At 42.1% G+C, this 17,408-nt stretch overlaps 1 protein-coding gene across 1 annotated transcript in view; it reads left to right on the forward strand.

Moving 5' to 3' along the window:
• Nucleotides 1-17,408, forward strand: part of TRPC5 (transient receptor potential cation channel subfamily C member 5) — a 327,735-nt gene that overhangs the window by 259,897 nt on the left and 50,430 nt on the right. The window contains exon 7 of the mRNA XM_007992610.3: nucleotides 1,825-2,020. Coding sequence (XP_007990801.3) covers nucleotides 1,825-2,020 — 196 coding nt within the window. The remainder of the gene's footprint in view (nucleotides 1-1,824; nucleotides 2,021-17,408) is intronic.

Raw genomic sequence — 17,408 nt, forward strand, 5'->3', positions numbered from 1 at the left:
ACATTAGGTAGAGCAACCAAGAAAAGCCTCTCTGAAGAAGTGACATTTGAGCTGAGACCTTGATGATAAGAAGGCAGCTGTGTAAAGATTGGGGGACAGACCACTTTCAGACAGAGGGACTCTTTTTTTTCTTTTTTTTTTAAATTTATTTTATTTATTATTATTTATTTTTATTTTTATTTTTATTTTTTTAGACAGAATCTCGCTCTGTGGCCCAGGCTGGAGTGCAGTGGTGCGATCTCGGCTCACTGCAAGCTCCGCCTCCCAGGTTCACGCCATTCTCCTGCCTCAGCCTCCCGAGTAGCTGGGACTACAGGCGCCCGCTACCTCGCCCGGCTAGTTTTTTTGTATTTTTTAGTGGACACGGGGTTTCACCGTGTTAGCCAGGATGGTCTCGATCTCCTGACCTCATGATCCGCCCGCCTCGGCCTCCCAAAGTGCTGGGATTACAGGCATGAGCCACCGCACCCCGCTGACAGAGGGACTCTTTAAAGCACCTCTCACTCACCTCTAAAATGAACCAAAGAACAAATCCCTAAGACTCTCAAAATACGTTGTGCTCATTAAGAACAACACATTTTGAGTACCCTGAAAAATGCATCCATTCTTAAAGTAACATTTCTGATGTTCTGCATGACTTCCACAGGCTTGGGCAATGGCTAATCTCTGCCACCCACGAGCTGGCTGCATTTTTATTGCTGTATTCAGATTTCTGAATATAAAGCAAAAGAAACCCTAGACACCAAAAGCATATCATTGCAGTTACATGTTTGGATGTGAAGACTAAGAGAGGAAATAATAATTTGAGAAGCCATTAATATAGTGTTTTTGGAAGGGCAGAGAGACCTAAATTTGAGTTCTGGCTCAAAACTTACTAGTAAGGTGTCCTTGGGCAAGTCATTCAATCTCTGAATCTCTGTTTCCTCATCAGTAACAATAAAATTTTACAAGGATCATAATGATGATGTATGTATGTAGAAGTACCTAACATGCTTATAAGTTTTCGATAAGAGTTGAAAATAATAAAAGCCTCAATAATAGTTGGTTAATGTATCATTAACAATTATCTGTATAAAGTGTTAATTTGCGAATCCTCAAGCTCCTCCATGCAGTTTAGAGCTATCTGGGTCCTGTGAGCCACAAAAGAAGTATCAGAAATGGTAATTTGTTCTCATGTTCACTCAGCCAGCAAATGCCAGAACTGAGATTCTAACCCAGTGCAATCTAACCCAAGCATCATTCTCCTGCCTCAGCCTCCCGAGTAGCTGAGACTACAGGCGCCCTCCACCGTGCCCGGCTAATTTTTTTGTATTTTTAGTAGAGACGGGGTTTCACCGTGTTAGCCAGGATGGTCGCGATCCCCTGACCTTGTGATCCGCCTGTCTCGGCCTCCCAAAGTGCTGGGATTACAGGCGTGAGCCACCACGTGCGGCCTCAAGCACCATATTCTTAACAACAGTACTTATGGTCTCTGTGTAATTAGAATGGTAAAAAAATAACATGGTCTGAAGACAAAAGAGAAAGTTTGGTAGAGGAAGTAGCTCTTGAAATAAGCCTTGAAAATTTTTAGGCTATGCATAGACTGAGAAGAGGGAATGGTATTTCAGGTAGAAAAGCAAAGCATAAGACATAGAAGTGGAAACAAACAAACAAATGGACATGGATGGTCAGTCTGTGTTAAGGAAGAGCCCAAAATATGTGAGACCACTAATCTATCAGTGACAAATCTGGCAGCCCCTTCATTAAGCAGATCACCTTTCATTTTCTCATTCTTTTCTTGCTCTTCTTAAAGAATTAACTAACCTGCTCTTTGATCTCTCTTAGGCTCTTTGAGACTCTTCAATCACTCTTCTGGTCTGTATTTGGCCTTTTAAATCTATATGTCACCAATGTGAAAGCCAGACACGAATTCACCGAGTTTGTAGGAGCTACCATGTTTGGAACATACAACGTCATCTCCCTGGTAGTGCTGCTGAACATGCTGATTGCTATGATGAACAACTCCTATCAGCTTATTGCCGTGAGTAGCTTTGCTTTACAAGGGTGCTTACTTTCGTTTCAGGATGGGGCAACATTGGCATGGAGTCCATTAGAAGCTCAATGAAAGAGTTCGTCTGCCTCAATTAATTTACATTAGCTTTCCTAGTTGTTAGAGTGAATTATTTCTTTCCAATGCAATTGAGTTTGGACTTTCAGTCTATAGAATCTTGATCATTTAATATAAGTTATTCTAGTGAATAAGATTTTCTAGCTACTTATTGAAAATATTTCTAAATTTCAGAATCAATTTTCTTGCCTCAGTGGAAAACTTGGGGTTTGAGCACAATTTGGCTACAATGCGTCACCTCACTCATCTCCGGGGTTAATTCAGCTGATCTGGTTCTCTAGCCAAGAGAGCCCTATCTCCCGCTTCACTGCAAACATCTCCCTCTGAAAACTAAGAATCACATTGACAAGGATGGTCTTCTCAGAGAGAGACAGAGAGGGGAGGGGACTACATTTTTTCCTATTTAAAAAATAGAGATGGGGTCCTGATATGTTGCCCAGGCTGGTCTGAAACTCCTGGCCTCAACTGATCCTCCCACCTCAGCCTCCCTAAGTGCTAGGATTACAGGCATGAGCCACTGCACCCAGCCAGTGGCTATTTTTCAATCAAGTATGTATAAGTAACTGCACTCCATTGTGAGGCACTGTTAAGTAGAGTCCATTGCTGAATTTTTTTGTGCCATCATGTTACCATTTAGATCAGCAATGTTGATTACCCTAGAGTAGAAATAGTGAAAGTGTAGGATACATTATCAATTCAGTCCCTCTCCTGGTTTTTTATGTCAAAGTAGCTATCTAACCTTAGCTTATTTTATTTTAATCTGCATATAATTCCTAGAAATTGAGTTTCAGCAAAGGAGTCCTCATTACCTGAGGTCTGATTTAGTCAGGCATTAGTAAATTTGGATGCGTAGTTCCTACTATAATGCTAGAATACCCACTCTGGATCAGTCTGTTGCTGAAAGTTTTTGCTGTAGCAGAGAAAGTACAAAATAAAAAAACTCAAGTCTTGTCTTCCTTTCTAGATGCTATTTCTCAGATTTGGTTTGCCACTGAGGAGTTATTTAGCCTATAGAAAAGAAGCTTAAATTATTTGTTACATATACATAGATTAGATATATATGTATATATGTGTGTGTGTGTATATATATATGCATGCACACACACACACCCATACATACACATTGTCCACATCTTAAATATTATTAATAGTGAATGTGATCCATTTCCACTAAGAACAGAACCAAAAAGAAATGGAGCAGGAGGCTTTTGAGTTACCTATTTGTGAGAAATTCCTAACTATAAATGGCAATGTAATAAATATATTCTCACAGGTGGGTCTATAGAATTTCTGTTATTGGAGAATTTAAAAAATTAGGATATAAAATTGTCTACTAGGATAGTTTAGATAGTAGGTATTTAGGTGGTAGAGAAGGGAGAGAACTGTAGTGGAAAAAAAGATTTGAAGTTAATAAACCAGGGACTCTAATCCTGGCTCTGTGGTTTATAACTGTATGTCTTTAGTAACTTACTTTCCCCTCTTGAGCCTCAGTGTCATCATCCAAAAAGTGAGGGTTTTGAAATCAATGGTTTTTAATATCCTTGCTAGCTCTGGCATCCTATGAATCTGGGTGCCTACAGATTAACAAGATAGGCTCACAAGGTTCTTTCTAGCACTGAAATTCTGTTCTTCTACTGCATTTGAAATGCAATATAGTTCAGTTCCATTCATTCATTCCCCCTCATTCAAACAACTAGGCCAAGAACTCTGAAATGATTTATGTTCACTCCTAGTCTATCTCTATAAGGGGGCAGGGGCAGGCATGGAGTCTCAGGAGTTGACTTTTCCATCCCCTCTGCTTGGCATTCTATCCTTCACCCCTGCCAAAGATGGCAATATTCATGCAAAGGTATTTGTAGTTTTTTCACTGGCTGTCTGACAGCTGATTTTTCCCTGTGACAGTAGAAAAGGGAGAGATTTTCTTGTCACCTAATGCAGGGCTGTGGTCCTTCTCACTGAGCTCAGTGACATTTTCTAGGAAGGGTGAAAATAATCAACTCCAGCTCTCATCACCACCTGCTGGTAGTGAGTTTTGTTTTAATGCCACCTACTGCTGCACCCAAAGAAAACACATTGGCTTGGGAGGGAGCCAATGGTAGCTAAATGGAGTCTATACCATCTCATAAATCTGAAGTCATGGCCAACTATTCTGAATAATATCTTTACTGCTGTTGGATCCCATGGGGTGTTTTTACCATTTGTAAGTGGATTCAGTGGGATCCAGTGGGTTGCTGATATTGGACAACCTGATTCCAAAAACACCTGGATCTGCTTAAGTGATAAGGACCAGACAGTAGATTTAATTTCATTTGCAACATCTCTGCTTCAGTACTGAATGTAATTTTTACAAGGTCCTTGATATAGGGAGGAAGATTACAGAAAGGGAAACCACTGAAGACAAATTTCTCCTATTATAAAGGTATCACAGGCTGATTCAGTCTAGGTAGGGACTGAGTTGTCGATGTGCCTCACTGTGAATCTAATTTGTGTGCATTCTAGGACAGTCCTCAAGAACACCAGGTAATTCCAATCCCTTGAAGGGTTAAGCTCTTTATCAGTGTTCCATGCAGGATTCAGAGCTGCTGGTGATGTGAATATATGGCTCTGTAGCAATTTGTATTTCCATGTCAGAGGAGGCTCTACCTCAGTGGTGTATAGAGTTATCCTTAAGATACAGTGAAGCAGGAATCACTCCAGGCCTGTGCTCTGTGGTCCCAGCATCAGCAGGTGAAGCTGGCCATACTGTATATTATTATTATTGGCAATTAGCAGTGATTTACTTCTCCTTTTATTCTTATATCTCCCTCAATCTCCTTATTACGCCCAATGACATTTTTAAAAATGCATCTACCTTGTCACTGCTGTCCTTGACGTATAGGCAGAAGCTCCATCAAGCAAAGCTGCCCTCGGTGCCGTGTTAATCAGATTCATCCATTTAAAAATATTAGGTGGAAGAGAAGATCAGTCCCACAAAGTTCATTACCTTAGGCCTTATTCCTATCCCCTACCCCACCCACAATGGGCATCTCTGTTGCCTAAGATGAGTCCTCCCAAAACATAGTGCTCATAATGGTCTGTGATAAAGCCTCATTCAGCAAGTTAATAAGAACCCTTGGTTTCTTTGGCTGCTGTGGAGTATTTGCTCTAATGCTGAAAATAAGTAAACAGCACTTGCTTCACTGAGCCACAGCTGCTGGATGGCTTGGGGAGAGTCCAAATATATGTAATTGGTTGTCTCCCTTAGGGTGGCAACATTTGGAGGCCCAGATGATGAATGGACTCTCCCACTGCAGAAGACATTCATGCAAATGATAACATTCATCCAAACAAACCTGGCACCACAAGATAGGAGGCAGGACTAGAGAGGGCTGTTGCATACCATCTAAGTGCCAAGAAGGGCAGGTGGTCTCCCCACCCACCCCCAGTCATCTAGGACCAACCTCAGATTCTCAAAACAGAGACTTTCAAAGCAGAGACTCTCAAAGCAGCACTTCACACACAATACCATGATTTTAACTGTCTATCAGCAGGACTGATAACCAACTGCTACACACTGATATGGCTACTCAATTGTTAAAATATTGAAACATTTCCATACCAGTTGGTAAATAGCTGTCACTCCAGCTGTTCCTTCTACGACATACCCAGACCTCCCCACAATCCAGCAAGTAAAGGGTAACATCTGGAACAGCTGGTAGAATCTAGGACCCTGCTCCAGCACCATAACTGGCCTATATTTGGATTGACTGGTTTCTTAAACAGTCTGAATATCACTATAGTAGGCAAAACCCTAAAATGCTCCCCCTAGATTTCCCACTCTAATAATCAAGACTATTAATATGAAGAGATACCACAATTGTGATTACGTTGTATTATGTAGCAAAAGGGATTCTGCAGATGTAATTGAGGTTAGTATTCAGGGAGATTATCCAGGTAGGCTTAATCTAATCACATAAGTCTTAGAAGCAGAGTTTTCTCCAACTGGTAGCAGAAGGGAATGTCAGTGTATTAGTCTGTTCTCATGCTGCTATGAAGGAATACCAGAGACTCGGTCATTTATAAAGAAAGGAGTTTTAATTGACTTACAGTTCCACATGGCTGGGGATGCTTCATTAATCTTATAATCATGGCAGAAAGAAAAGCACGCAGGTCTTACATGGTGGCAGGTGAGAGAGAGTGAGAGGGAAGCGGGAAGAGCCCCTTATAAAACCATCAGATCTCATGAGAACTCACTATCATGAAAGCAGCATGGGGGAACTGCCCCCATGATCTAATCACCCCCCAGGAGGTCCCTCCCCCAACATGTGGGGATTATAACTTGGATTGTAATTAAAGATGAGATTTTGGGTGGGGACACAGTCAAACCATATCATTCAATCCCTGGCCTCTCCCAAATCTCATGTCCTTACATTTTAAAACACAATCATCCCTTTCCAACAGTCCCCCAAAGTCTTAACTAATTCCAGCATTAACCAAAAGTCTAAATTCAAAGTTTCATCTGAGACAAGGCAAGTCCCTTCTGCCTACGAGTTTGTAAAGTAAAAAAAACAAGTTAGTTACTTCCTAGATATAATGGAGGTACAGGCATTGGGTAAATACACCCATTCCAAATGGGAGAAATTGGCCAAAACAAAGGGGCTACAGGCCCCATGCAAGTCCAAAGTCCAATAGGGCAGTCATTAAACCTTAGCATTTCAAAATTATCTCCTTTGACTCCATGTCTCACATTCAGATTACAATGATGCAAGTGGTGGGCTCCCATGGCCTTGGGCAGCTCCACTTCTGTGGTTTTGCAGGGTACAGCACCCCCATCCTGGCTGCTTTCACAGACTGGTGTCGTGTCTGTGGCTTCTCCAGGTACATGGTGCAAGCTGTCAGTGGATTTACCATTCTGGGGTCTGGAGGATAGTGGCCCTATTCTCACAGCTCTACTAAGCAGTGCCCCAATGGGGACTCTGTGTGGGGACTCCCACCCCACATTTCCTTTCTGCACTGCCCTAGCAGAGATCTCCATGAGGGCTCTGCCCCTGCAACACACCTCTGCCTGGATATTCAGGTATTTCCATGAATCATCTGAAATCTAGGTGGAGGTTCCCAAACCTCAGTTCTTGTCTTCTGCCCACCTGTAGGACCAACACCACATGGAAGCTGCCAAGGGTTGGGGCTTGTACCCTCTAAAGCCATAGCCCAAGCTGTACCTTGGCACCTTTTAGCCATGGCTGGATCAGTTGGAAAACAGGGCACCAAGCCCTTAGGCTGCACACAGCAGGGGGGTCCCTGGGCCCAGCCCAGGAAACCATTTTTCCCTCCTAGGCCTCTGGGCCTGTGATGGAAGGGACTTCTGTGAAGGTCTCTGAAATGCCCTGGTGACATTTCCCCCCATTATCTTAGTGATTAAAATTCGCTTCCTCATTACTTATGCAAATTTCTCCAGCTGGCTTGAATTTCTCCCTAGAAAACAGGTTTTTCTTTTCTATCACATTTTCAGGCTGCAAATTTTCCAAACCATTTTTTTTTTTTTTTTTTTTTGACATGGAGTCTCACACTGTCACCCAGGCTGGAGTGCAGTGGCATGATCTCAGCTCACTGCAACCTCTGCCTCCAGGGTTCAACCGATTCTCCTACCTCAGCCTCCTGAGTAGCTGAGATTACAGGTGCCTTCCACCATGCTTGGCTCATTTTTGTATTTTTAGTAGAGATGGGGTTTCACTATGTTGGCCAGGCTGGTCTTGAATGCCTGACCTCGTGATCCACCCTCCTTGGCCTCCCAAAGTGCTGGGATTACAGGTGTCAGCCACTGCACCCAGCCCAAACTTTTATGCTCTGCTTCCTGTTGAATGCTTTGCTGCTTAGAAATTTCTTCTGCTGGATACCCTAAATCATATCTCTCAAGTTCAAAGTTCCACAGATCTCTAGGGCATAGGGCAAAATGCCACCAGTCTCTTTGCTAAAGCAAAGCAAGAGTCACCTTTATTCCAGTTCCAAATAAGTTCCTCATCTCAGCCTGGATTTCATTGTCCATATCGCTATCAGCATTTTGGTCAAAGCCATTCAACACGTCTCTAGGAAGTTCCAAAGTTTCCCACAGTCTCCTGTCTTCCGAGCCCTCCAAGTATTTAAGAAGTTCCAAACTTTCCCACATTTTCCTTTCTTCTTCTGAGCCCTCCAAACTGTTCCAACCTCTGCTCATTAACCAGTTCCAAAGTTGCTTCCACATTCTCAGGTATCTTTACAGCAGCACCCCACTCTTGGTATGAATTTACTATATTAGTTCATTCTCACGCTGCTATGAAGAAATACCCAAGACCGAGTAATTTATAAGGAAAAGAGGTTTAACTGACTCACAGTTCTGCATGGCTGGGAGGCCTCAGGAAATTTACAATCACGGCGGAAGCCACCTCTTCACAGGGCAGCAGGAGAGAGAATGAGTGCCAACAGGGGAAATACCAGATGCTTATAAATAATCATCAGATTTCATGAGAACTCATTCACTATCATGAGAACAGCATGGGGGAAACTGCCCCCATGATTCAATTACCTCCCACTGGATTCCTCCCATGATACACGGGGATTATGGGGATTATAATTCAATTTGAGATTTGGGTGGGGACACAGCCAAACCATATCAGTCAGCGATCTGAAGCACAAGGAAGATTTGATGTGCATTGCTGGCTTGAAGATGGAGTGGGGCAAGTAGTAAGAAATTCAGGCAGTGTGCAGGAGATGAAAGGGGGCCCAAGCTCTCACTATAGAAACGAATTCTGTAAACAACACAAATGAACTTGGAAGCAAATTCTTCTCCAGAGCCTCCAGATAAGAGCTCAGCCACATTAAGACCTTAACTTCAGCCTTGTGAAGGCCAGTATGACCAGAGTGGAGTAACCAAGGGAGGAGAGGGAAGTAGGAGATGGAGTCAGAGAAGTAATGGGAGTGAGTAACAGATCACCTAGGGCCTCATGGACCATTGGAAGGATTTGGGCTTCTATTCTAAACATGATAGGGAGCCGTGGGAGGGTTTTGAGCAGAAGAGGTACATGATCTAACTTGTAGTTTAGTAAGATTGCTGTGTCTGATTGGGAATAGACTAGAGTGGGATAGAGGCGAAGACAGAGAGACCAGTTATGAGACCATTGCACTAACCCAGACAAAAGCTGGTGGTGGTTTTGGCCAGGTTGGTCATGATGGCAGCAATGAGAAGTGGTCAGATTCTGGATATATTTTGAACTAGATCAAATGTGAAGTGTGAGCAAAAGAGAGTAGTGAAGAATGTCATCCAGTTTTTTTGGTCTGAGTAACTGGAAGGGTGGAGTTGTTCATTACTGAGATGGGGAAGAGTAGGAAAGGAGCAGGCCTGGTAGGGGAAGGAGGTGAAACAAAGATCCAGAGTTGACTTTTAGACATGTGGAATTGGAGATGCCTATTAGACATCCAGGTAGAGGCATTGGGTAGGCAGTTGTCTATAGGTCTAGAGGAGAGTTCCAGGCTGGCAATAGAGATTTGAGAGTTACCAACATATGTGTAGTATCTAAAGCTATGGAACTAGATGAGATCACTAAGGGAGTGAGTGTGGAGAGAGAAGAAAAGAGATCTGAAAATGAAGTCTGGGGCACTCCGATATTTAGAGGTTGGAAAAATGAGGATGGATTATCCAAAGAGACTGAGAAAGAACAGCCAGAGAGATGGGAGAAAAATCAAGATAATGTGCTATATTATAATACCATATTATTCCCAATATGCTAATAAGTCATATGCTAGTAAGTGGTACTGTCTGGATTTAAATTGAGGTAGTCTAACCCCAAGACCCACGCACAGAACCTCTACACTATCATGTCGACACTTACCTTGAGATCAAGAAGCACCTGAAATGCACTTTCACTACAAGGGCCCTAACAGACCTTTCCTTTCCTCATTTTATCACAACTCTGAACTGTTCAGTCTCCTTGTCCTATCAGTTCCAGGGATAAAAGGGCTCATTATAATCCTGAGGGGACGAAGAGCCCAATATCTGCCCTAATTTCTTCCAGGATAAGAATCACTGATGCTTCATCAACATACCTATTGTCTGTATCTCAGCTCCCAAGAGCCATCTCTTAAGAAAACAGAACAAAACGTAAACCCTGCCACCTTTCATTTCCAATAAACAGTCCAAACCATGGAAGCTATAGTAAGTCTAAGGAATAGTATAGTCTCTATTCAGGTGAAGGAGTTGCTCAATTCAAGCTGTAGGAATATCATGACATTGGAGCAAAGCCATTTCAAATTTTAATAACTGTCTCTTCCCTTTGGGATACCCTCAAGCAATCTAGGTATTTTTCTCATCTCAGCTTGTGCTTTTCCCTGTTGCCAAACCATTGTCTGGAATCTGATCAAGGGTTGCTACATTTAACCAAGGAGAAAGAAAACATTCAGAACTATGGAGGACATTTTAATAGTGCCCTCCTCCCTTGGGTAATGTGGAATCTATGAACACCTGCTGATAATCTCATTTCAGTCAACAATTTACATTTTCTGGTAGACTCTGTAAGAGTTACAAGAGCTAGGTGCTGTAAGTGGTATAAAGGGAAAGACACAGTTGATACCATTAGGGAACTTGTAGTTTAGTTTAGAGGGAAAAGTCTGACATGAGTAAAACAACAATAGCACTATTATCACGAGAATAGTAGCAGTGATTTCAGACAGCATGGGCTCAAGAGTAGTCAGACTGCCTGGATTTGAAACCTGGAGAGCCACTTACTGTGGTTTTGGGCAACTTGACCTCTTTCTGCCTCATTTGACTTCTCTGTAAAATAGAGAAGATAACCAGGCTTTTCATTTGCTGCTGACTCTCAGGCCTATTCCCTGCCTGTTTCTTGTATCAAGAAACATTCCTCACAATCCTTTGCCCTTTGGTGTCTGAGCAGATTCAACCAATCAGATGGTCGGAGGAAGGGAAAAGCTAGAGTGTTTCTTCCCCATCCCATCCTCACTTATTTCGGTGCCTGCAGCAGCAGCTGTAGCTCCTCTGGGGCTCACCTCCAAATACCACCAGCCATCTCCTCCCTACTTGGCCCCAGCTTTTCAGTGACTCACCATCTTGGCTCAAGCTCCAGCCAGAGTGCACTAGTCTTGGATCTAAGAACACTACCTCTTCCTGTTGAACCTCAAACTCCAAGGATAAGAGGGGCTTCCTGTTGTTGCTAATCTCTAAGTTGCCTTACTATTCCCTTTTTAACTTGTCGACTCTTACATGTAACCAATCCCTGCATTAAATCTTGATTTGAAAGTCCTAGCGTGGGCCGGGTGCAGTGGCTCATGCCTGTAATCTCAGTACTTTGGGAGGCCGAGGCAGGTGGATCACCTGAGACCAGGAATTTGAGTTCGAGACAAGCCTGGCCAATGTGGTGAAACCCCGTCTCTACAAAAAATACAAAATGAGCTGGGTGTGGTGGTGCATGCCTGTAGTCCCAGCTACTCAGGAGACTGAGGCACAAGAATCACTTGAACCTAGGAGGTGGAGGTTGCAGTGAGCTGAGATTGTGCCACTGCATTCCAGCCTGAGTGACAAAGCAAGACTCTGTCGAAGAAAGAATGAAAAAGAGAAAGAAAAAAGAAAGAGAGAGAGCGAGAAAGAAAGAAAGAAAGAAAGAAAGAAAGAAAGAAAGAAAGAAAGAAAGAAAGAAGAGAAGAGAAGAGAAGAGAAGAGAAGAGAAGAGAAGAGAAGAGAAGAGAAGAGAAGAGAAGAGAAGAGAAGAGAAAAAACAAAATAAAACAAAGTCCTAGAGTGATTTCTGTTTTCCTGGCTGCACCCCAACCAACACGTATCTGATAGAATCGTTGTGAAGTACATTTAGGAAGTACAAATTGAACTGAGCCTCGAAGAGTCAGTCAAATTTGGAAAGACAGAAAAGTAGGAACGTGGTATCAGATTTCATTTTTGGCAAGGAAATAGCTTGCACAGCAGGGGGGATTGACCTAGTGTTTATTAAAGGCAGTAACACTATAAAGATTGGCTTCGGTCTTCTCTGACTCCCATACTTTAATTCCCCAGGAAAGTATCTTTTCAATAGGCAGTGAAGTCCCCCCTGCCCCAAAAATGAGGAGAAGCAAATACAGTAGTCGCATCTTTAGGAACTGCATGACAAAGTGCAGAGTCTACCTTTAGAAAAATAACACAAGGAGATGAGGTACGTTTGTGTCTTCCCACATCCCAACTCTGGGTCCTCACATTGCTGTCTACCTGGCTTAGCATAGAACCCTAGACTGCCTGACCTGGAAAAGCCCCAGGCACCTCCTCTAGGCCCAAACTGTGCTCTTTCTCATTCACTAAGGCTTAAAGAAGTCAGTAAATATGAATGTAAGAAATAATGATATCTAGCATATAGATAAGCCTTTATTAAATGCCAGGCACTAAGTGCTTTCTATTACTGTTATAACTACTATTAATAACTACCATTTCTTAAGCATTTATGTGTCAAACACTACACACAACACTTTGTACATATTATCTCATTAAATTCTCACACCAATTTTATAAGGTAGATACTGTTATTAACTACATTCTATGGGTAAGGAAACTGAGGCACAGAGATAAAAGTGACTTGCCCCAGGGTACACTTTTTTTTTTTTTTTTTTTGAGACAGGGTCTTGCTCTGTTACCCAGGCTGGAATGCAATGGCATGATCTCAGCTCTCTGAAACCTCCACTTCCCATCTCAAGCAATCCTCCAGCCTCAGCCCTCCGAGTAGCTGGGACCACAGGTGCAAGCCACCATGCCCAGCTCATTTTTATATTTTTTGTAAAGATGGGGTTTCACCGTATTGTGCAGTCTGGTCTCAAACTCCTGAGCTCAAGCGATCCAACCGCCTCATCCTCTCAAAGTGCTAGGATTACAGGCATGAGCCACCACTCCCTGCCAAGGGCACACTCTTAATAAGGTCTGTCTGAACCGAAGTAACAAAGATATCTCACTTTCTCCTTTCCTGCCAGCATCTCAAGCTCCCAGGCCCTGATACACAAACCACACCAGACCCCTGCCCAATCTCAGACTTTCCTGGCTTCACCCTTCCCCTTGGTTGACTAACTTGCTGACTGTTCCCTAGGTTCTAATCAGAAGGATCCTTTAAGGAGCCTTTCCCTTCGTTCTGGACACAAAGCGACTTATTTCCTAAGCTGAGATCCCCTATCACCACCCCCAACACACACCAACTAGCTCTCTTTTTCTCCTTTAGTGTGTCCAGCAGACTTCACACATCCAGTTTCTTCTCAACTCTGCCCATGATACTTCCAGCCTCCCCAAATGAGCAAGCAGACAACCACAGCCACAGGGAGTAAATGGGTCAGCACTACCAAGCTCAGTCGCATGACAAAATTCCTCATTGAACTAACACATCCTGCCTTGAGACATCTCAGCCCTGTTCTTTGGCAGACAGCTCTTTGCATGCCTAAAGCCTCTCTTGACATTATACTCACACCAGTAAATGGACTGTACAATATCCAGCTTCAGGGAAGGAGGGAGGAGCATTGTCTCTGCAAACGCTGCAGGGGGCACCAAAGGCTGACTTTTCAGACAGACCTACCCATCCTGCCTGGGCCTGGCCCTCCCCCTGGTGGTCTGAGACAGCAACAGATTTCTTGGTCATTGTGCATCAATGCCTGCTCCTGATTTTGTCAGCAAGCTGTCTGAGAGGCTGAGAGCTCTTTGTCACAAAATTCTCAGGGTGTACTTTGGCAGGTCTGTGCCAAGCAGCAGTCTCTGCTTCCAACAGCAGCAACATCCTTTGATACTTGCTTCTACCTGCTGATGATTTTGGTGACTGACAAAGATGCAAGTGGAAATGGGATGAGGACAAATGAAAGAATGTAGATTTTCTTTTCCTGTCCTAAAAGGCAACAAAACAGGGCAGATATGTGAGCTACTCCTCTGGATCCCAGACTCAGATGAACATCAGGAACATCGGTAATTGTCATGAAGACTATCTTGAGTAACTCAGAGACAAGACCAACAATGCCAGTGATAGAAAGGTTCCAGTGCCCCCCCCAAAAAAATACCTCTCCCCATCTGCTGGCTGATGTCCCTTACTCTTTCATTCATTCACTGAACAATAAATTAACAATTGAATAAATATCTATTGTATGGATAAATGAATAAACTTAATAACTTAATAAACATATGTATTGAGGCACTACTAAGTGCCACACTACATTCTTGGCAGTGGAGATACAATAGGGTGGTCGGTGAACAAGACAGAGTGGATCCCTGTTCTCATGGAGTCCACATGGACTCTCCAATCATGGGACCACAGTTTCAAATTTCACTATTTGCATTTTGCTTCTTTACCTTGAGGCTGCCCTTAACCTTTTATGGGTCACAGATTCCTTTGACAATCTGATGAACATGAACAAGAAAAAAGCATATATTAGCAAACATACATAAAGTTTAGCATCTCAAAGCGTTTACAAGCATCTTCTCACTATCATCCAGAAATTCCTAACCTTAAGATTTGTCCTCAGTTATAATGCAAATATGCTTTGAGCTATGAGTAGGTCGCTTAGGACTCAGTGTAAATGAGTATGTCCAATCCCTTATTGAGATCAGGTTTTCCTATGTGGCCAAGCAAGTGAGAGGTACCATAAGGGAAATGTGCCTGAGGAATACTGAGGAGGGAACAACAACAAGAAAAAGAGATAGGAGGCACTGAAGGAAAATATCACCATCATCACAGTTTTGCAAAGAATCAGGTCTGTGTAGTAGTCCCCAAGTCAAAGGTACCTTTGGCCTCTACATAAAATAACAATTATCCATGGACATTCCTGAGATAAAAACGACTGTGTTTTTATTTCAAAAAATATGAGAGTTGAGGTTCAGAAAGTATTGTTCTTTGTGGTGTTCCTGGACCACTGTCCACAACACTCTGAAGGGTTGTGCCAACAAAAGGGTACCCCTGAACCTAAAACAAAAGTTAAAAAATAAAGAATTCACCCTTGTGGGATACTTACGCTTCCTACTTAAATTGGTCTCTGAATGTTCTCTTCATAGGATACAAACAACATCTGTAGACAAGTCAAATGTCCATGGGCCAAAGGTCATTGTCTGAGGGTGTGGTTCTTTTCGGCTTCTGCCTTTTTCCCATAATCCTTGTTCTGGGCACCAGGAATCATTTGACTAGAAAGCTAAGAGATACAAACTTTATTTATTTCTGAGAAACTTGAGGTGTAAAAACTAAATGTGAGTTCTGAGTTATTAATATTAATAAGGCCCTTTCTCTTCCTGTGGTCACTGCAGCTCTGTGCCATAGCCTGGCTCAGTGTAAGAAGCAGAAGGGCAAGGAGGTGTCCTTTAGCTGTAACAGAGAGGTCAAAATACTCAGTGGAGCATCAAAGATTACAACCCACTGCATTACCCTGCATTTTACTTGAGATCTGACAGCAGAATTACGTTATCTCAGCTGTCAAGGTAAATCTGCTTTTCTTTAAAAGACGAAATAGAAAAAAAATCTAAGTAAAAATGTGGCAGGGGAAAGTCATTGTATTTCTCTCTTTTCTCACAGAATTTTGCTTTTTCCTCTCTTTTGTTCTATATCCCAATTTCCCCCTGGGTATTTGAACTTACAGAATTCCTGGGCCTATAAAATTGTGAGCTAATCACAAAAACATGTCAAGGAATGTATTTATCTCAAAGTCCTTCCTACTAAATGTAGCGTATCAGGAGTTTCCCAGAACATAAGGAAAGGCCTCCTCATTCATTAGGAAATCAACACCAATTATTAAAGAAGGTTTGGACTAGTGTCATTAGAAACATCTCAACTGATTCCATCAGAGCTCCTACTGCCCTGGCCCTAAAGATTCTTGGGGATATAGAGAAGTTTCCATTGCCCAATGGATATTCTAGGAGGTTATACCACAGGGTTTTTCTCTTAATACCTTATTTCATGTATTTCATGCAAGAACACTAATCAACTCAAAGATATTTCATGCTGAAATCTCTCCACCCTTAACCAGGATACACTTTCTGGCACATAGTAGGCTTTCATTTAATATTTATTGAATAAATGGACAACTTAATTAATTGGTAATACATAAGACTTCCAGGAATATTTTAAAATGAAGACAGAGCAACTGACAAAGCTGACTTAACTTAAGTTTATTGTCTTCTTGTTCAGAGGTTAGCAAATGTTGTCTGTAAAGGGCCAGATGGTGAGCGTCTTAGGCTTTGTGGACTCTGTCTCAACTACCCATTGTAACACAAAATCGGTCATAGGCGGTACAGAAACGAATGGGCATGGCTATGTGCCAATAAAAAATGTACTTATTGACATTGAAATTTGAAATTCATATAATTTCAAGTATCAAAAATATTATTTTAATTTTTTCAATCACTTAATAATGTAAAAAATCATTCTTAGCTCATGGGCAATACAAAACCAGGTGGCAGTCCATATTTGGCCTGCAAGCCATAGTTTACCCCCTCCTACTGTAGTTGCTTCAAAATGTGTCTATTTTCAACCTTTGAGAACTAAAGCTCTGTGAAGACATGGGCTCTGCTTTAGGTTTTCTCTATATTTCTCTGGTGCCTGGTAAAATATGGAACATATAGTAGATGCTCAGTAAATACCTTTTCACGGATTGATAGGGAAAAGGTTGGGGAAATCTCTGATCTATAGTTTGTCAACTATGTTAAAAAATACATGATGTCAATTTATATCCACTGCAAGTACTTAATGTTTAGAGATCAATAAATTTCTATGGCAGTGGGTAGGGGCATTATCTAATGGAAAGAAAATCTACCTAGATGATGGATTTTATAATTATAGTCAATACAGTGCTTTATACTTTCCAAAGCACAATTGCATAACATATTCTCTCATTGTATCCTCACAAGAGCTCTATGAAAGTAGGCACTATTATCTGAATGTTACAGATGAGGCAACTGGCTTCCAGAGATTGAGACTTGCCTGGGGTTTCATGCCAGGTGTGTTTGTTCATTTAATCATTCTTTCCATAAGAACTTGTAAGTCTGCTATGTGCAAGGAAGTAGGTGAGAGGGAACTCAGGTATAGTGACCCCTGAGGTGATTTTTAAAAGCTATCTATAAGATGGAACTCTGGCTTGGGAAGTTAAAAGTTAGCTCCTGATAAGTGAGGTAGGAAGTTAGAAAACACACATTATGACTATCTGAGTACATGATACTGGTAACAATTCCAGCTGGGGACAGACCTGCAGCTTTTCAAATGTCCCAAGTGATAAGGCATACTCTATCTTCATCCAGGCTCAGAAATAGAAGTTCTGATTGGCTTAGTTCCAGTTATTTCTGAAAACTGCAGGT

Source organism: Chlorocebus sabaeus, chromosome X (assembly GCF_047675955.1).
Source record: "Chlorocebus sabaeus isolate Y175 chromosome X, mChlSab1.0.hap1, whole genome shotgun sequence".
In the NCBI taxonomy this organism is placed as follows: Eukaryota; Metazoa; Chordata; class Mammalia; order Primates; family Cercopithecidae; genus Chlorocebus; species Chlorocebus sabaeus.